Here is a 21,853-nt window from a genome sequence, read left to right as displayed (position 1 = left end):
TCCTAATCTGAATCTTGTTTGGATTTATGGTTGCTGATCCTTTTCAAGCTTTATTAAACCCTCATGACTTTGAACACTCACTCTGACTATGAGCTTTTTGGCCACACCCACCTATAGACTGTAACCCTGCGATTTGGTCCGTCTCAGTGTGTGCATGTTTATTTTCATTTAAATACTTAATGGTAGCAATAATCAGGCAGGCCAAAAAGGAAATGTATTTATTCATCATTTCATTGAATAGAGATATTTAATGACATGTTCAGAGAAAGAGGTACCTGAAGCAAACCATTTCAATAAGAGGGGAATTCCGCTATAAGGGAAGCAGTTCAGAGAATTCTGAGTGAAAGCGCAGAAGGCTCGGATTTCTAGGTTAGGCCCTTCCCCAACCACATACACGGACACCCACTCAAAAGGCACATGCCTACAAGATGTGCAATAGCAGATGCATATGCATGTGCTTCAGTTGTGGCCTTACGTCTCATCTTTCATGTTTCAATAAGAATTTAGGCCACCATAAACCACATACAGTTCCAATGTGCCACTCAGAGAAACTTTCCATTCCTCACAAGCAAGGCACGTCTAATATGTGTGCACAGCATCACAGCATCCTGGCCTAGTTTAGCCAGGAAACAATAGGTGGCAACAAATGTTGTGATTGCAATGTTTGTAGGCTTTTAGTGCGCACAAATTACCGCAAAATCCATCAAGAGTAAGAGTGCAAATAAAGTCATGTTCTTAATATTATTGTCAATACATTTAAATGTACATTTTAGTGGACTGTTTCTTAGTAACATTTCCTGTTTACAGTATCTCTCAGATCTAAAAGGATGTGAAGTGTCTTGCTGTATAAGCTGAGTAATCTGCACTGTCTGACGACGAGGTGAGATCAACACAGGGTAGAGAACTGCATGTAGCTCGGTATGCGTTTCTTGCCATTGTTTACACAAGGCTCACTGGCTTGTGTGGGCAAGCGAGAGAGAGAGAGAGAGAGAGAGAGAGGGAGATAATTTAGCATGAAAGGTAATGCCTGGCTAGGGAAGCAATTTGAGAATCAGTATCTCTTTTGTAATGACAACCTGGACAGATATGTCCCTGGATGATGAACAGGTGGGGGAGACACAGAGCTGTTTGGAAAGTGTTGTGATGTTTTCTATCTTTATGGTCTGAATTCAATTAATTTATCAAAATGCCTTTGGGCCATCCCTGCCGTATACTAAAACTCTTATGAAAAAATTCAACTGTACGTTAGAAGGACATTATTAGTACACTTCCATGGTTTCAAAAGATATATACTGTACTTTTATGTTGTAATTGCAAATAAGGCATGTTTTAGGTTGTGCACACTATTCTAACCTCTTGGTTGGCAGTGCATTTCCTTAAAAGCTTTCAAGAAAGTCAGCTTTACCCTGAATTGATTCTATGATTAAAATCTCTACAAATAACAAACCACTTTAAAGACATATTTAAACATGGTTTTCACACCATTTCTTGATAGTTAACACTGTGGTTCGCCAACCTTGCAAACTCACCACATCCTGTGTTACGGCCTGCTCATGACCGCAACATAAACATTGAAGGCAGACGACAAAAGGTTTTCTACAAAATCACACGTGTTTATTTGGTCCACACAATTGATAACACAAAAGTGACGTGTCTTGGGGGTAATACGTCTGTATCCAGAGAAAGAGAGTCAGGTGTCCATTGATCCCTTTTATCGCCAATACCTCCCCAGGTGTGGGTAATCAGTCAATCAGTTGTCCCCACCGTTGTCTACAGGCCATGCTTGGCCATTGCATCGTCTGTAGGGGCGCAGGGGGTCGTAACATCCTGTTTCAGGGGCACTGCCTGTCATGTTGAAACTGCTCATGAAGGTATAATTGTGTCCATATGAGAGCCTGCACAGCACAACCTTGACAGTGAAAAGATGAACATCAAAGAAGTATCATAAAAAGTTGGCTGCATTAGCCATCACAAATACCTTTCTTGATTTACAGAAAGTAAATTGATAGTGAATCGTCTTTCACTAGGCCCTGTTTATAAACGGAACTCACTGTAACCCTTCAATGTTGAATACAACTGTCAACTCACACACCCATGGATTATATGAGTACATTTCATTTTTGTACTTACCTTTTGTAGGTAACCAACACACACTGTATTTGACTTGTTCTACTGTTTTTTTTATTTATTCAAATTCCCTTTGATGTATTATGTAATGGGTGACATAAACGGAAAAAATATCTACAGACAGGATGGAATGCTTGGAAGCTGAAGTAGCCATCTTGGTTGTGTTTATATTTAGACCACATCCTGTGCTGCTTTGCTGGATTGTGTTTATCAGTAGAGCATATCCTGTCCTGCTTCCCTGGACTGAAGCCCCAGACCAAACTTTGCAGCTCTAAACTCACATTAAGGACAGGAAATGAAGCACAGTACACAGAGATCCTCGAAGGAATTTCTGTCCAGTCTGTCAGAACCAGAGTAGAGAAAAGTTCCTGTATTTAACATTATTTTACAAGAACATTGAAGAGCCTAAATAGAAAAACATCAAGGCTCCAGTGCAGTAGAGTGATATTTGAACCTGTAGCACCTCCTTCAGGTTAAAGGTAGCCTATACACTTAGTGAGAGCGCACATCTTCAGGTTGCCTACAGTTTGCGGCAGGGTTCATAGCCATAGTTTTAATATACACAGTAAAAGTATTAATTTATTAACCTTTTAACAAGAAGCAAACAAAATGTAGCACATTTTTTTACATTAAAATTGGCAGAAAATTCAGAAACCTTCATATTTATTATCACAAATGAAAAACTACAACAGCTAGCCATCCCATAATAATGTAAACACACTAGTGAGAAGCGCCATTTGTCTGCTCCAGCCGTTCAAAGCATTTAGAGGTAATTAGGATATAACTGCCTCATGCTCTACTGATAAGTCTGATATGTGGTGCCAGTATGATTACACATCAGGGGAACAAACCAGGGAAATGATCAGACAGCGATTTGTTTTAATTAAATAAAATACAAAGAAATAGCTTGTCAGGCATTAAACTTTGTCTGGAAATGAAGATGAAGGGCAGATGACATGCCCCTCGGGTGACTGTACTGTACCATATATTGTAAGATTGTTTTGAAATATGTATTTATTTTTTTACAATTACAAGCTTATCCTTTAAATTACAAATTCAGTTTATCTACTCTGAGTTGAAACAGATACATTTACAATGTATTTTTCTTTAAATTGTTATATCTGTGGTAAGCAATCTCAGAATTGTCTTGCTCACTGTAGACCTATCCGATCTGTCACGAATTCCCCTCAATTCTAGTTGTGTTTTTTCACCTGGTTTTACTTTCATGCCTCATCACAATCTCTCCTGTCATTTCAGATCCTGCCACTCGCGCATGCCTCGCAATCCACTCATCCCTCTCACCTGGTCCCCCCCCCCATCTCCTCACCTGCAGCTCATCTCCTCATTAGTCTCTCTGTATTTATACCTGTCCACTTTCACTAGTTCCCTGCCAGATTGTCTTTTGTGTTTTGCCAAGAGCTCCTGCATTTTGTTACCCTGTTTTGCCTGATTACCCTACTTTGACCCTGTTTACCTGTTTACCTGTTTACCTGTTTACCTGTTTACCTGTTTGCCTGTTTGCCTGTTTACCTGTTTGCCTGTTTACCTGTTTACTTGTTTACTGATGTTGGATAACCTGCCTGCCCCTCTTCGGATATGTTTGCCTGTATGACTGATCTTCCGGTTTCGACCCTGTTTGCCTGTCCGTCGGATTCTGGATACCCTGCCTGCTCCTGTTTGCATCACTGATCTCCCGGTTTTGACTCTGAAAATACAAGTAAAAACTGAACTTTCGCTGGACAATGTCTGTCTCTTTGCTGTGCTTTTGGGTTCAACTCTCCATACCCGTAATCATTACACAATCCCTCACAGAGGTGTGGAGTATGCATAAAATGCCTGGCAGCTAAGGATGCCTAGCTCTTTGGAAGTTCCCTGATAAGTTTTTTTTTTTTTTGTGATCAAATGTTTTTTTTTTTATAACAATGAGTTTATACAGGGAGAGTAAAACAGCAAAACAGAACAACTAAAAACATACGTATAAAATAAAATAAAATAAAATGGGAATGGGAAGTCCATATAAGTGGCCAGAAAGACAAGGTGAAAAGAAAAGATAAAAGATAAAAATACACATACACCGGTATATGGAGGACAGAAAAGACACGACACACAGACATACATGACATATAGACATAGGGACATAGACAAATGGAAGGGACTTAACTCAAACATCTTTGGCTAGAGTAAGGAGGCTTAGGTTTACACCATTTCTTTCAAAGAAACAGCAATACTGTGCCATGCATTTATAGTTTTCTCTGAAGCACCATTAATTTGAGCGGTTGAGAGTTCCAGGTATATTACGTCCAAAAAGGAAAGGGACCAGGACTCGATAGGCATAGAGTGAGGTGGTTTCCATCGAGTTGCGATCATTTTCTTGGCAGCAGTCAGTCCAGCAAAAACTGCACGCTTTTGGATTTTAGACAGTGTTAAGGTAGACAAGTCATTCAAAATCAATGTTTTCATATTAACAGGCACTGTAACATCAGTCAAGGTAGATAATTTGGATGCAACATTGTTCCAAAATAACCTGGCAGGAGGGCAGTCCCATATCATATGAAGATATGTGCCCTGCACCTTCAGTGAACATAAGTTCCCTGATAAGTTGATACAGTCAGACCATATATAAACCAGGTAACGTGTATTCCAAAAGTATGGCTTACAATAGCTTTGAGCATTTAGCCAATCTCAGGCCTGGCGTCGACTTGTTAAAATGTGGTCAGTATCTGCTCTCTATGTTTGAACATGTGCTACTCTTTGTCATTATATTCAATGAAGACACATTGACCAAAACAGGGAACTTTATTTGAACAGAAAACCACTTCTGTACAGTTTTCAGTTGTATTCAATTATTTCAGTTCATGAATATATAGTTTCTATTCCTTTAAACTGTCTCAACAAAGAATTCATCTTTGAAAGACACATGCTCAAAAATATATTTTCAAATATAACACCCAGCCCACACACGCACACGCACGCACATGCACACGCACACGCACACGCACACACACGAACAAAACAACACACAACACACCAACAACAACACACACAACACACACAAACGAAACAAAAACATTGAGCTAAATTAACTTTGAAAGGAAAATTCTGATGAATGCGCTGGTCATAAAAATGACATGTTATGGTCCCCTAATTTCTAGTCTTAACAGGAATACCCCCACCCCCCCATCAAACCTCTTATAGTTCTGACCAGACTTTCTTACTTTCCACTTCACCACATGCATGCTCATGTTGCTACCTACGCACTTTGTTTCCATCAGTGCTTTATAAATGCAAGCTTAACCGAGCGAGGAAGTAGCTGGTGGTGACATTTCCGAGCAAATGCAAATGCACCTGTCCATCGTGCTATAAAGCAGTGTGTACGCAGTGCGTGTGATCTGCCTGTAACTTTGGGGGCTTTCTCAAAACCTTTGAAGTGGTTCCCAAAATGTGGGGTGCATGGGCCCTCCAAGGGGGGCCTGAAGTTAGAGCAAGGGGAGGCGGGTTGAGGGTGAGAACACTAAACAACGAACAGAGAACAGTCATTATTAATACAACAGATATGCAGCTAACCTGAACTGATCCAAAGAATGAAATTAAGCATTGCTAATCATAAAACAGTACTTGATCCAGACAAATTGTAACCGTTTAAAAAAAAAAAGCTCTGATCAAATAAAATGTAAAAAATGTTTAGCTTATAAAACATTTGATGAAATTCAAATGTAGGAAATACTGTAAAAGCTGTAAAACAGGTCATTTTTTTTCAATTTATGACCTTAGATTAACTTTATCAGTTTTACACCCTATTGGTGTCAGTTTGACCCCTCCCCATTGCCCCTCCCCATTTCCTGAGTTTTCGGCATCGGCAGTAGAGAGAACAATAGAACTATGGAGGTCTGAAAGAGGCATCATCTGTAATCTACTGTATATATATAAATATGTGGATATGCTGGAAGACCTATTTGTTGGTGATTTTCTGTGGGGGTAAGTGAACCTAAAGAAAATTAGACATTTTGTTTAACATTTTGTATACTTTAAGCTTTGATGATACACGAAGGTACAGAGGCAATTCTATGATTATTATGAATGGTTTGTTTGATGTCTACTCAAATATCTGTTTTTTATGTGGTTTGACACCTGTTAATGTAATTACAAATCCTTGAAATATACTTAGAACGGCACACCTATGTAAAGTATTCTGTAAAGTATATTGTGCTAGTTGCTGGTTAAGTGTGATATATTGTCAAAACAATAGTATTATGCGGATTAGATGAGTCATCCACATCATGACTTTTTTTCATGTGGAAATGTACTATATTTTTAGAACCTATCCCGGTAAGCAGATGGCAGTTGAGACTGTAGGGCTGCAGTATTTGTTAAACAAATGAAGTCATGGCAACACATCCGCCATCTGCTCTCCCTTTCTCTGTGTGTGAGATAATGAAAAGATAATAGAACATAAATACAACTGACATTAAAATGTACGTGAAATTGGAGCCATTTTGATACATATATTGTAGTGCTTTTCTATTCTCTGTTCAAACTGATGAAGCTAAAAGTGTTGCCGTGTTTGTGAAAACCTGGAATCTAATTGAGTCTAATTGACTGCAAAACAAGACAAGACAGGAATATGGATAGTTTCAAAGACAGCTGAGCAGTGACATGCTATTGGTTAGTTTGTGGTAACAACATCATATATTTATCATAGTTGATATCGTAAAATCATGAGTAAATGCTTGAAAAAGGAAAACCATCATATTTGAAGAATACAATGGGAATACCTTTGTACCTTTGTACAATGGGAAGACTTTTCTCTACTCTAGTCATAAGATCACTCTTAAAACATGTTGCCTCAACAAAACTATGTTTACATTAAACAATAATGAACCTACACGGAAGTCCTTCTTCAAATGGCAGTTTTATCTGATGGCTAACAAAGAAAGCACAACAACTGATTAGATTAATAAGCACACAACTGAATGACTTAAATGTGTCTTCTGAAAACTATGTTTTAAAAATTCCAAAATGTTATATGTCCAGAGACCTCACTGTGTGTTCTAAGCAATATGATCACAGAAATGGCAATAATGAAAGTGGCATGCATGCAGGTTGATGTATGATCTTGACTTGCTCTTTATGACCCACTCAGAACTAATAAACTGTATGATGCCAGTTTAGATTAAATGTTTTGTTTCCCCTTTTAGAGTTCTGTTCTTCTGAAAACCATATTACACCAAAGGAAAAGGAAGTTCCAGGACTTAAGGGAGGAAACATTATGTTTCCAGTGCCGGTCTCTCAATTCGGTAGTTTGAGGACTGAAGAACAAGAGACCCTTGCAACTATCTTTAAAGGTCAGGTTAGAATTGAAAAGAAGCCTAGGTTTAAGAATCGCCTGAGCTGGGACAGTCAGACTGGACACTTCTCTCTTCATAACTTGACAGTTGCTGACTCGGGCAGTTATGTCATTGAGAACACTGAGGGCTTAGAGGGAAAGTATAATGTTAAGCTAACTGTGTATGGTAAGTGTTCATTTCTTAAATACACCCACAGTTGTACTTATATTCTCACTAACATCTATGCTTCAATACAGATTAAATCTTATATTAGGTGAAAGGCAAGTGCTCCAACTGTGAGACAGGTAATTGGATAAAAGGTCTATATGACCATCTGCAGTATGATGCTGTCAGACCCCAAAGGCCATGTTTGTGCTGGTAAAATATGTGGAAATGGCTCAGATAAATAAATGCACACTGTGCTGGACTGTATAGCAATTGCAGAGTGCAGAAGTTAGTAATTCAGTAAGTACTGTTATTCTTCAAACACTTCATGCCAAGTGATGCCTACCCCATACTGCAAACTGCAAAGCCTACTAGAATTAGTGATTCTAATTGTAAATGGTGTCAGCCTGACAGCATAGACCTTGCATTGTATGTATGTGTTACGCTTAAATTATAAGAAGCATGTACTGTATGTAGCTGCTAAGACGTGGGAGCTATAGACCTCTTTCCTAAGCGCTGTGACATTACTATGAAAATATAGTTTCCAAACAAAAGTGCTATTGTGAAAAGCTTCCTCTTGTTATATAAGGTTGATGTCATGGCACTTGTTCTGCACTGTATCTTGGGGCAAGATGAATATATTGCCAAAACTACCAATTTCAAGTGATCAGTTGCCATTGGCAATGTCCAGCTTCATTTCACCTGTTAACAACCTAAATCTAACAGGTCTGAGATTGCCTTGACATTTTGTAGTTTTGCTCTGTGGTTTGCAAGGAAGATTCAAGCGCTTTAATTTATTCTACATTTTTCTTCTGACTATAACTGAACTGTATGAACTACAATACTTATACCGGCTTACAGAGTGAGTAAACTGAGTGAAGAAGTCTGCTTTCACATGACCTCAGGCGTTAGGAATCATATCAATGTGCGTATAGGCCACAGGAATAAAGGTAGCTTACTGAAATGGCAGCAGCAGCAAAACTTGATATAAAAACATAGATAGAAGTACAAGTAACTAGTGATGAATGTGTTCCATAAAAAAATTTGAAACATACGTATGTGCTGCAGATATGCATCTGAAAATGAAACACTGATAAAATCAGCTAAGGCTCTCTAGCCCAATGTCTAAACTGAGTTAGCAAGCATTTTTAAGTGTGTATGTGTTCTCACATGCATTTTGGGACATTAAATACTTGTCAACAACTCTCATATTGTAACAGATTTGAATCTATCCTGATATGATTTTATTGCTTCAACTTAAATTCCTTAACCTTGTCCTTTCCCAGAGCAATTGTCCAGTCCTAAGGTGACACTGCATGACAACAGTTCATGCACTTGGACATGCTCCGTGGAGAATGGCAGAAATGTCTCTTTGTCCTGGTATAAAGAAAACATGCTCTTGAACCAGACTAGGAACCCTGACATCAACACCAATCTGAGTCTTCACCCTGAACGCCTTGAACGCCTTTCCAGTTTTAACTGTGTAGCTGCCAACCCAATAATCAATGTGACATTCCAGCTGTCGTCTGACCACTTACAGGAGATATGTCCTGCATCTTCTTCTCCAGGTTCTCCAGGTATGACACCAATCAATCAATCAAACAATCAATCATCATTCTCCTTTTCTGATTTGCTTATCTTCATTACAAACCTGGTGCAAAATGACCATTATACATACAACAGATCATGATGATATTTAATGTGATTCTGATCCATGGTAGTAGTACAAGTACCGATGCTGACTATGAAATCTGGTGGTGTTTAATTGATGTATTAAAGGTCCTGGATTCAAATTTGACTAAGTGTAATAGAATATAATCAAAGACTGCACATTTAACTGTAATAAATTAGTTTCACAAGATACGTATGTCAATATTCTAACCAAGACATGCTCGTTAAGGGAAAACTAGTATAATGAAATTATACTATTCCCTATGTGCAGGATTTTCTCACAAGAAAATTTGATACTGATAGAATGTAATTTGTAGTCTCAATAATAACAACAACCATGTGCAATGTGAACATTTACATAAAATGCCTTGATTACACTGAAAATGTTTCTGTTTCTTTTGGCAGATCCAGGAAGAAAACATATAATCTATATTTCAGTTCTGTGTGTGGTCTGTATTATTGCAGTAGTTGGAGTTTTTCTTTGTCTAAGGAAAAGGAGAAACCACATAGAAGGCAGGTAGCTATTTGTCCATCCTATTGTCCCACCTTTTAGCAGAAGGGATGTTAAAAAGTTTTAAATGATTTTCCGGGTTCAGCTATTAAATGGGCTATTAAATGGAAGCCCAGCAGTGCATGTGATGAAACAAACTGGAAAATTATTATCTTATGACTTCCAGACATTATCTTATTACTATTAAATGGTATATTAAGGGAATCTATCCAAATTAAATATTTTCCTTTCATATCATAGAAACACTTTCAACAGGTTTGTAAAATGAAGACATGATAGATACTCAAGCAACTTCTACTTCTAATGCGCATATGTAGCATATATATGTTTGTAGAATACAATCTGATATGATCAAAAATAATTTGATCAAACATTCACACCAACATTCATAAATTCAACATTCACCATCATGTCATTCTGTTTGCTCTGTTAGCAGAAACCATAGCAGTAAATTATCCACTGAACTTAGAACAGATAACAAGCTGCAGCACAGTGTTTGTCAGTTTCTTTCAGTTTGTGTCTTGGTGATGATAGTCAGTGGTATTTCTGAGTAGTATTTCTTAGCAGTAACAGGTGTCTGTTTATCTTTTAGCTCAATCTACAAATGAAGAACCACAAAATGACGTTCAGTACTCTGAGATATTGCACACTGATTTAAGAACCAGTCAGGTCAGTAACACAAGGCTAACTGAATATTGCTGACAAACACTTATTCGAACTTAAAGTAAGGAGTTCAGGAAGACTGTGTGCTGTATGCATGGATGCGTTTCTGTGAGAGTTTGTTACTGCCTCATGCTGCAGCACATTGCTCTGCATGGATGCGTTTCTGTGAGAGTTTGTTACTGCCTCATGCTGAAGCACATTGCTCTGCTCATCCTCTCTGTGAACAGATGTACTTCTTGAGCAACAAGGTTAGAAGAGTAGCCTGGTCTCAGCTAGAGCACCATTAGAAAACCACATGTCATTTCCTGTGCATGACAGAAAAGTCTTGGTGGTCACAGCAGATTATGTTACAAGAGAACTTGCTCAAGGCTTGTGAAAAATATCCCTCTCCAATATCAAATGTCTAGACAATCCTGTTATGGCTGAGTTGACAGCACTTTTCCTCCCTGTCTTCTTTGTGTTTTTGTCACTTCACACCTCCTCCCTTCTCCTGCTTTCCTGCCCCTTTCTCAGGGAGAGGGACAGCACATACCAGAACTGGCTGCCGAGGGACAAGAGTCATTATTAACCTCCATCTACGCCAAAATTCAACCACATTCCCCAGCGGCCACAGGCACAGACAGCACTGTGATCTTAGGTCACCTATAAAATTACATTTCACTGCTTTTTACTGTGCACTGAAGATATACTGTAGCTAGACATGACATCAAGAAGTGCTTGAGGTTAATAAATCAGCGCAAATATTTATGTACCTCAAGAGATGTCAATCCAGTCAATAGTACAACACAATGTTTTAGGAGGCAAGATGTCAGTAAAAGTACATTTAAAGCTTATTTTGTACAATGAGACTTAGTGGCTGTAATGAGGAGATTGGTTTCAGTTTTACTCAATTCTATTGTTAGAAGCAGAGAAGAGAGCAAACTTTCTTAACAAATATGTTTAATCTGTGTCACTGAATATGTCATTTTGTGAAAGTCTTGTACAGATACCCTATTTAACACATTGCATTGCTATATTCTAAGTATCACATTAGCTCCTTGTGGTCCTACTACTGTGATGGAGATATGGCACAAACCTGAGTCTTACATTTCATTTACATGGCCTACTGTATAAATCAGATATTTCATCAGTGGTTATGCCATCACCCCAAGATCGCAACCATACATTAATATTTCTGTTAGTATAGTTAGGGCTCACAAAGTCATATGTGAAAACAAAAGACTTTACTCAGTTAATCAGTGGTAATTATGAGTCCGTGTGGGTTTCAGTTGGTCTCATTTGTTTATACCACCAGGATGCGTTCTGTTGACTTTCAGTTGAAGACACACCTACCCACGGTATTTTTCTTCTTTCTTTATCCGCTCAGATTAAACTGTTGTCTCGTACACAAACAGCAGGTCATGAATGCATCATGAAACTCTAGATTGGCATTCTACATTGAAAATCATTTCAGTAAAATACATTTCCCCACGATTTGTTTTAAATTCATCCAGTATTACCCACCCCCCTCATCTCATTTTAACAGAACAAACATTGCCAAAGGTGTAAAGTTCAGTCTGCTCATCTGTTGTCCTAGCAACAGACATAGAGTAGAGGTTGTATTTCATGCAAACCAGGCACCAAACCTGTAAAGCGTGTAATAAATAAATATTTACTCTCTCACTCTCTCCGTGTGTGCACACATCTGTCTACAGAGGTATCAAAGAGGCATTGATGGCTATTTTACCTGAGGTTTTGAAAAGTTCATGCTTTTATTGGCATAAATAAAGTGATCAATTAATTGTGACCTACTGGCGTTAAGGTCTTGGCTCAGACGTGCTCAACTACGCCACCTGGGGCCTGTCACACCAAGATATACACAATGTCAAACTAGACCTCTAACAGAGACAAGCAGGCTCTCAAACACAGATACGCTCAAGTGATTACAGAGACGTGTTAATTCAATAGAAAAATAACTATTTATTAATACATGTTACATTGTTCTCGCAGCTGGGGTAAAAACACATCAGGTCACACCATGAGCAGGCATATGGCAAGAGGGAGGGGTAATGGCTGCCAACAGGAGGGTAGGGGGCACTGGAGGGGGTTACATGGAGCAGTTAGAGGGGGGTTACCAGTCCTGGAAGAGCAGTGAAAACACCACACCACCTGTGCTCTTGACTCTGGTGCCTACTCACACGTCCGCACACACACACACACAAACACACCTAGGCACAGATACTGCCAAAAGGGATCACAGCAAATGGGGAAGTGCACGTTACCACTTTGAATACGGCATGCAGTGCACAAAGAGGAGGGTTCAGATCCGGCCACCTGCCCTGTAGAACAGCTGCAACACTCTCTGTATTTCTCTACAGAGGAGAGGGGAAAAGGGGGTGGGGTGAAGACTAACTGGCTGGGAACGGGTGAAGTTCAACCTTTAGGGGGGTTACCCCAACCGGGGAAGAACACTGGGGCAGCCAGTACTGCACCTATTGCCTTAGCACCAAGGTGGGGAAAGGACAACAATAAACAATTACCAATTACCCACCCCCCTCATCTAATTTTAACAGAACAAACATTACCAAAGGTGTAAAGTTCAGTCTGCTCATCTGTTGTCCTAGCAAACGTCAGAGAGTAGAGATTGTATTTCATGAGATGCAAACCAGGCATCAAACCTGTAAAGCGTGTGTAGCATGACGGGTTAAATCTGACGTCACTTTACCATCTGTTTACTTCTCCCCGTCCCTCTCAATCTACCTGTAATTAAGTGACACTTTGCGAGTCTGCCCAGCCCGTATAAATGAACCACGAGATGCCATCTGGGCATGCGTCATTCATGGTACCTGTGCGTTAAGCTCAAGTCCACCTGTTCGTCGTGTGTTTAAGCCTGTTTGGTTTGGGTTGTCATTTGCACCTATTACTCCGTCTCCTGTTCACTCAAACGGATTATACGTTCGTTGCGTGCCACCAACAGGTATGTTTGGGTCCTTGCTCTGCGTGAATGGTTGCTGTGTTTTAGCTAGCTACTCACCCATACGTTTTATACTTTGTATGTAGCTAGCGGACACAGAGTAGCTGCTGCCTGTTTCCTCCTGCGTCTCATGCCCTTGGATGCCTGGTAGGCTATCTTGCTGCCTCTGTTTTTAAATGTAATACTAGCGTTGTGTGGCGGTAACATTCTCCAATCTCTCCCGTAGGAATTGGCCTGGGTGGGTTGACGCCGCTGCTGTTTTGCTTTTAGTGATTTGTATCGTTTGATGTTCGTCTTCCTTCACGTCTCGCCCCCCTTCCAGGCAGCTGCTGTCTGAAAGAGCTGCTCCTGCGTGTGTGTGTTTGCGTGTGTGTTAATGGTTGTTTCGTATTTCTTTTCTGTTTATTTGTAGCCATCTTTAGGTGGCTACTTTTGGTTTGTTTTGTATTCAATGTGTTGTTGTCTGTACTGGGTGCCGCAGGGCTAGGTAGTCCATCATTCCCCACCGTAGTGGTGGTAACATCTCCCGTGTTTGATTCAAACTCATTTTTGGTGTGTGTGGGTGGATTCACCTTTTTGTGTGCATTTGGTGTGAGCAGTGCACGGTTGCTGTGTCCTGGAGATAATACCCCATTACCCTCATAATACACCTGCCTGACTTGGTAAGCCTCAGTCCTGTTTGTTCTGTTCATTTGGTTGTTGTGTTGTCCCTTGTCTGTCTTACTGTTCCCTGTTCGTGTGTTTTTGTATTTTACCTGGTTGCAATTAAATAAAACATATTTATTATTTATGGACACACGTCTCACGCTTCCTCAGTTTCACGAACCTGTGTGCCCCTAGTGGGCTAGTTTCATCCACCCATCTATTTCCCTGGGCGCAACTCCTAGGGTGGCGTAGTCGTGCTCTTTATATTCCTAGCTCCACTCCATTTTGTTATGCCACACGTGTAATAAATAAACATTTACTCTCTTCGTGTGTGTGCACATCTGTCTACAGAGGTATCAAAGAGGCATTGAGGGACTATTTCACCTGAGGTTTTGAAAAGTTCATGCTTTTATCGGCATAAATAAAGTGATCAATTATTTGTGAACTACTGGCGTTAAGGTCTTGGCTCAGACATGCTCAACTAAAGCAGCAGTGGCAAATCTTCCTAAAGAAACCACAAAGTCTGTTATGTACATAATAAGCAAGTCTCAGATTGTCCTGCTGACCAGTTGTCCACAAGCACTCTCATTGCCCTGTTTCATAAAAGCACTGACCAGCTATCCAAAAGCTCTTAAACTGGCCTGTGTTCAACAATGTCTGAATGGCATACAGGCGAAGGTAAAGATATCGAGACGGTTTTATCCAAAGCGATGTATTAAAGCTCGAAGTGCTCCGGAATCTTAGCTGGAACATTCACATGTAGAGCGACAACGCCCCCCGCTGCACCACCACATGGTGAAAATCTACTGTCAAAGAATCACTATTCATATGAATGAATAACAAATGAACTGTTTCAATGTCACTATGGAATTACATTGAGCATTAATACTTAAAAAAATTATTACATTTATTTTTTGACCATACTTTTGTGTGTATGCCTTTGCACACCACGTATTGAACAAATTCACTGTCCCAAGAATCTTTCTTAAACCGCATGGAAGTTTCCTGATAAATTGATACAGCCAGACCATATGTAAACTGTGGTCAGTATCTGCTCTCTATGTTTGAACATGTGCTCTTTGTCTTTATATTCAATGAAGACACATTGACCAAAACAGGGAACTAGACATATATATATATATCTTTTTTAAAAGATTTATTTGGGGCTTTTTATGCCTTTAATTGGACAGGACACTGAAGTGTTATGACAGGAGGCGAGGCGGAGAAGAGGTGGGGAGAGGACCGGGAAACGACATAAGGCCAGACTGAGAAGCCCGTAAAAGGGAACTATATTTTAATAGAAAACCACTTCTGTACAGTTTTCAGTTGTATTCAATTATTTCAGCTCTTGAATATATAGTTTCTATTCCTCTAAACTGTCTCAGCAAAGAATTAATCTTTGAAAGGCACATGCTCTTGAATATCAGTGGTCTCTATACAAGACCCCCCCCCCCCATTCTGATGAATGCACAGGTCATAAAAATGACATGTTATGGTCCCCTAATTTCTAAAGTCTTAACAAGAATACCCGTGGTCTCTATACAATATAGGGACCCAATTTAACACCCAACCAACCCACATACGCACACACACGACAACAACAATCCCCCACCCCCCCATCAAACCTCTTATAGTTCTGACCAGACTTTCTTACTTTCCACCTCAACATATGCATGCTCATGTTGCTATCTCCGCACGCTGTTTCCATCAGTGCTTTATACATGCAAGCCTAACCGAGCCAGGAAGTAGCTGGTGGTGACATTTCCGAGCAAATGGTTCCTAAAGTGTGGGGTGGGCCTTCCAAAGGAGGGGGTTGAGGATGAGAACACTAAACAACGAACAGAGAACATTCATTATTCATTATTAATACATACATACATTAATACAAAACATTTTGGTGTGAAAAATGCAAACTCTTCAACATGCAAATATGTTGATATGCTGGAAGACCTATTTGTTGGTGATTTTCTGTGGGGGTAAGTGAACCTAAAGAAAATGAGACATTTTGTTTGACATTTGTTAGTCTATATTAATAAGCACAAAACTGAATGACTTATGACGTCTTCTAAAAACTATATTTAAAAAATTCCAAAATGTTATATGTTCAGAGACCCCACTGTCTGTTCTAAGCAATATGATCAGAGAAATGTCTATAATGAAAGTGGCGCGCATGCAGGTTGATGTATGATCTTGACTTGCTCATTATGACCCACTGAGAACAAATAAACTGAAAGATGCCAGTTTAGAATACATGTTTTGTTTCCCCTTTTAGAGTTCTGTTCTTCTGAAAACCATATCACACCAAAGAAACAGGAAGTTTCAGGACTCCAGGGAGAATACATTATGTTTCCAGTGCCGGTCTCTCAATATGGTGGTATGAGGACTGAAGGAGGAGAGACCCTTGCAACTGTCTTTGGAGGTCAGGTTAGAGTTGAAGATATGCCTAGGTTTAAGAGTCGCCTGCGCTGGGACAGTCAGACTGGACACTTCTCTCTTCATAACTTGACAGTTGCTGACTCGGGCAGTTATGTCATAGAGAGCACTGAGGGCTTAGAAGGAAAGTATACTTTTAGGCTAACTGTGTATGGTAAGTGTTCATTCATTAAATACACCCACAGTTGTACTTATGTTCTCACTAACATCTATGCTTCAACACAGATTAAATCTTCTTATATTAGGTAAAAGGCAAGTGCTCTTAGACCAACTGTGAGTCGGGTAATTGGATATAAGGTCTATATGATGATCTGCAGTTGTATTGTATGTTTTAACCTTCTGATTCTTATTTTTGTCTTTATTATTAACTGTAACCCAAACATTGAACCTAAATTAACCTAACTAAAAAAACAAGGAAAATGTGGATAAAATGTAATATGCCACCAAACATTAGGATCCCCGACAATGTGTACAATTTTATGTTTTTGTCAGGCAATCAGTCTAATAGATATTTACTTATTTGATTTGAAGCTGGACAAAACACGATTTAAAACATAGTAATGTGGAAGTATAATGCTCTCAGACCCAAAATGCTGGTAAAAAAGGTGGGGGGTGTGGAAATGGCTCAAATAAATAAATACACATTGTGCTGGACCTTATAGCAATTGCAGAGTGCATAAGTTAGTAATACAGTAAGTGCTGTGGTACAGTTATTCTTCTAACACTACATGCCAAGTGATTCCTACCCCATACTGCAGAGCCTACTAGAATTTATGATATTCAAACTGTAATTGGTGTCAGCCTGACAGTGTAGACCTTGCATTGTATGTACGTGTTTAGCTAAAATTGTATGAAGCATGTCTGTAGCTGCTGAGACATAAGAGTTATATACCTCTTTCCTGTAGCGCTGTAACATCACTATGAAAATATAGTTTTCAATCGAGAGTGCTAATATGAAAAGCTTATTCTTGTGAAATATGAATGATGTGATGACACTAGCAAACCCACCAATTCCAAGCTATCAGTTGCCATTGCCAAGCTATCAGTTGTCCAGCTTCATTTCACCTGTTAACAACCTAAATCTAACAGGTCTGAGATTGCCTTGACATTTTGTAGTGGTGCTCTGTGGTTTGCAAGGAAGATTCAAGCGCTTTAATTTATCCTACATTTTTCTTCTGACTATAACTGAACTGTATGAACTACAATACTTATACCGGCTTACAGAGTGAGTAAACTGAGTGAAGAAGTCTGCTTTCACATGACCTCAGGCGTTAGGAATCATATCAATGTGCGTATAGGCCACAGGAATAAAGGTATCTTACTGAAATGGCAGCAGCAGCGAAACTCGATATGAAGCATGATAGAAGTACAAGTAACTAGTGATGAATGTGTTCCATAAACATATTTGCAGGAGATATGCATCTGAGAATAAAACACTCTGACAAAAACAGCTAAGGATCTCTAGCCCAATGTCTAAACTGAGTTAGCAACCATTTTTAAGTGTGAATGTGTTCTCACATGCATTTGGGGAAATTAAATACTTGTCAACAACTCTCATATTGTAACAGATTTGAATCTATCCTGATATGAGTTTCATTGCTGTAACTTAAATTATTTAACCTTGTCCTTTTCCAGAGCAATTGTCCAGTCCTAAGGTGACACTGCATGACAAGAGTTCATGCACTTGGACATGCTCCGTGGAGAATGGCAGAAATGTCTCTTTGTCCTGGTATGCAGAAAACATGCTCTTGAACCAGACTAGGAACCCTCACATCAACACCAATCTGAGCCTTCACCTTACAAGTGAAAACTCTGCCAGTTATAACTGTGTAGCTGCCAACCCAATAATGAATGTGACATTCCAGCTATCGTCTGACCACTTACAGGAGCGATGTCTTGCATCTTCTTCTGCAGGTATGACACCAATCAATCAATCAAACAATCAATCAATCAATCAATCAATCATCATCCATTGAAGCAAATTGGATGTAAATGTCTACTATACAGTGATCATTTCTATCTAGACATCCAACAGGAATGAAAGTAGCCATTCATAGCCTGTTGGAAAACTAGACACATTCTCCTTTTCTGATTTGCTTATCTTCATTACAAACCTGGTGCAAAATGACCTTTATACCTACAACAGATGATGATGATATTGAATGTGATTATGATCCATGGTAGTAGTACAAGTACTGATGCTGACTATGAAATCTGGTGGTGTTTAATTGATGCATTAAAGGTACAGTCCTGGATTCAAATTTGACTAAAAGTGTAATAGAATATAATCAAAGACTGCACATTTAACTGCAATATATCAGTTTCACAAGAGATGTCAATATTCTAGCCAAGACATGCTCGTTAAGGGAAAACTAGTATAATGAAATCAACATAACAATGAATATTAACTAATCTCTACGAAGGATTCTCTATATGCTGGATTTTCTCACAAGAAAATGTTATACTAATATAATGTAACTTCTAATCTCAATGATAACAACAACAATGTGCACTGTGAACATTTACATAAAATGTCTTGATTACACTGAACATTTTTCCGTTTCCTTTGACAGATCCAGAAAGACACATACTCTATATTTCAGTTCTTTGTGTGGTCTGTATTATTGCAGTAGTTGGAGTTTTTCTTTGTCTAAGGAAAATGACAAACCACATTGAAGTCAGGTAGTTATTTGACCATCCTATTTTCCCACATTTTAGCAGAATGACTTTCAGTTGCTATTATATCATATTATATTGATGAAAAAAAATGTATTATCTTATTACTTCCAGATATTATCTTATTACTATTAAATGGTATATTGAGGAAATCTCTCCAAATGAAACATTTTCCTTTCATATAATAGAAACACTTTTAACAGGTTTGTAAAATAAGACCATGATAGATGCTCAAGCAACTTCTACTTCTAATGTGCATATGTAGCATGTATATGTTTGTAGAATACAATCTGCTAGGATCAAAAGTAATTTGATCAAACATTCACACCAACATTCATAAATTCAACATTCACCATCATGTCATTCTGTTTGCTCTGTTAGCAGAAACCATAGCAGTAAATTATCCACTGAACTTAGAACAGATAACAACCTGCAGCACAGTGTTTGTCAGTTTCTTTCAGTTTGTGTCTTGTGATTGGAGTAGTATTTCTCAGTAGTAACACGTGTCTGTTTATCTTTTAGCACAATCTACAAATGAAGAACTACGAACGGAAGTTCAGTACTCTGAGGTATTCCAGTGATTTAAGAACCACTCAGGTCTGTAACACAGGGCTAACTGAATATTGCTGTCAAACACGTATTCGAACTTAAAGTAGGAGTTCAGGAAGACTGTGTGCTGTATGCATGGATGCGTTTCTGTGAGAGTTTGTTACTGCCTCATGCTGAAGCACATTGCTCTGCTCATCATAGAAGAGTAGCCTGGTCTCAGCTAGAGCACCGTTAGAAAACCACATGTCATTTCCTGTGCATGACAGAAAAGTCTTGGTGGTCACAGCAGATTATGATACAACAGAACTTGCTCAAGGCTTGTGAAAAATATCCCTCTCCAATATTAAATGTCTGGACAATCCTGTTATGGCACAGTTGACAGCACTTTTCCTCCCTGTCTTCTTTGTGTTTCTGTCTCTTCACACCTCCTCCCTTCTCCTGCTTTCCTGCCCCTTTCTCAGGATGAGGGACAGCACGTACCAGAACTGGCTGCCGAGGGACAAGAGTCATTGTTAACCTCCATCTACGCCAAAATTCAACCACATTCCCCAGAGGCCACGGGCACAGACAGCAATGTGATCTGAGGTCACCTATAAAATTACATTTCACTGCTTTTTACTGTGCACTGAAGATATACTGTAGCTAGACATGACATCAAGAAGTGCTTGAGGTTAATAAATCAGCGCAAATATTTATGTACCCCAAGAGATGTCAATCCAGTCAACAGTACAACACAATATTTTAGGAGGCAAGATGTCAGTAAAAGAACATTTAAAGCTTATTTTGTACAATGAGACTTAGTGGCTGTAATAAGGAGATTGGTTTCAGTTTGACTCAATTATATTGTGAGAAGCAGAGAAGAGAGCAAACTTTCTCATGTTTTATCTGTGTCACTGAATATGTCATCTCTAGATTGGTATTCTACATTGAAAATCATTTCAGTAAAATATATTTCACCAATTTCACATTTGTTTTAAATTCATCCAGTCTTACCCACCCCCCTCATCTCATTTTAACAGAACAAACATTACCAAAGGTGTACATTTCAGTCTGCTCATCTGTTGTCCAAGCAACAGACAGAGAGTAGAGATTGTATTTCATGAGATGCAAACCAGGCACCAAACCGTGTAATAAATAAACATTTACTCTCTCACTCACTCCGTGTGTGCACACATCTGTCTATAGAGGTATGAAAGAGGCATTGAGGGGCTATTTTACCTGAGGTTTTGAAAAGTTCATGCTTTTATCCGCATATATAAAGTGATAAATTAATTGTGACCTACTGGCGTTAAGGTCTTGGCTCAGACGTGCTCTACTACGCCACCTGGGGTCTGTCACACCAAGATATACACAATGTCAAACTAGACCTCTAGACAAGCGGGCAACTAGACCTCCAGACAAGCGGGCTCTCACACACAGATACGCTCAAGTGATTACAGAGACGTGTTAATTCAATATACAAATAAATATTTATTAATACATGTTTCAATGATAAACTACCGATTGAATTGTTCTCGCAGCTGGGGTTAAAACACATCAGGTCACACCATGAGCAGGCATATGGCAAGAGGGAAGGGTAATGGCTACCACCAGAAGGGTAGGGGGCACTGAAGTGGGTTACATGGAGCAGCTTGAGAGGGGTTACCCGTCCTGGAAGAGCAGTGAGAACACCACACCACCTGTGCTCTTGACTCTGGTGCCTACTCACACATCCACACACACACACCTAGGCACAGATACTGCCAAAAGGGGAAGTGCACGTTACCACTTTGAATACGGCATGCAGTGCACAAAGAGGAAGGCTCAGATCCGGCAACCTGCCCTGTAGAACAGCTGCAACACTCTCTGTATTTCTCTACAGAGGAGAGGGGAAAAGGAGGTGGGGTGAAGACTAACTGGCCTGGAAAGGGTGAAGTTCAATCTTTAGTGGGGTTCCCCCAACCGGGGAAGAACACTGGGGCAGCCAGTACCGCACCTATTGCCTTAACACCACGGCGGGGAAAGGACAACAATAAAGGCAGTAAAAGGCACGCTAGACCCAGAGCACACCTAGGCTTAGGCCATGTCAAATGCCAAACAAATAAATACCAAACAAAACAAGAACAACAGCTGAAATTATACTAAATCTACAGAAGG

General features: G+C 39.4%; 1 protein-coding gene and 1 long non-coding RNA gene across 5 annotated transcripts in view; both read left to right on the top strand.

The window, feature by feature from the left end:
• Nucleotides 1-5,967: 5,967 nt before the first annotated feature.
• Nucleotides 5,968-21,853, top strand: part of LOC116218399 (signaling lymphocytic activation molecule-like) — a 29,284-nt gene continuing 13,398 nt past the window's right edge. Inside the window, exons 1-6 of one of the 4 annotated variants that reach the window (XM_031559984.2) lie at nucleotides 5,968-6,102; nucleotides 16,332-16,646; nucleotides 18,128-18,406; nucleotides 19,066-19,174; nucleotides 19,691-19,737; nucleotides 20,179-20,874. In XM_031559984.2, coding sequence (XP_031415844.1) covers nucleotides 6,057-6,102; nucleotides 16,332-16,646; nucleotides 18,128-18,406; nucleotides 19,066-19,174; nucleotides 19,691-19,706 — 765 coding nt within the window. In that variant the 5' untranslated portion in view covers nucleotides 5,968-6,056 and the 3' untranslated portion in view covers nucleotides 19,707-19,737; nucleotides 20,179-20,874. Of the gene's footprint in view, nucleotides 6,103-7,322; nucleotides 7,638-8,902; nucleotides 9,185-15,954; nucleotides 16,036-16,331; nucleotides 16,647-18,127; nucleotides 18,407-19,065; nucleotides 19,175-19,690; nucleotides 19,766-20,178; nucleotides 20,875-21,853 lie in introns of those variants that run through there. The other 3 variants (XR_004162826.1, XM_031559983.1, XM_042703043.1) reach the window with 3 other exon arrangements.
• On the top strand, nucleotides 9,716-11,065 carry LOC116218400. The gene is made up of 3 exons (XR_004162828.1): nucleotides 9,716-9,804; nucleotides 10,391-10,467; nucleotides 10,975-11,065. It is a non-coding gene; the product is annotated as an uncharacterized LOC116218400 (long non-coding RNA).

The sequence above is a fragment of the Clupea harengus genome, chromosome 22 (genome assembly GCF_900700415.2).
Source record: "Clupea harengus chromosome 22, Ch_v2.0.2, whole genome shotgun sequence".
In the NCBI taxonomy this organism is placed as follows: domain Eukaryota; kingdom Metazoa; phylum Chordata; class Actinopteri; order Clupeiformes; family Clupeidae; genus Clupea; species Clupea harengus.
The sequence above is the reverse complement of the archived record's forward strand: the minus strand, read 5'-3'. Positions and strand labels throughout refer to the sequence as shown.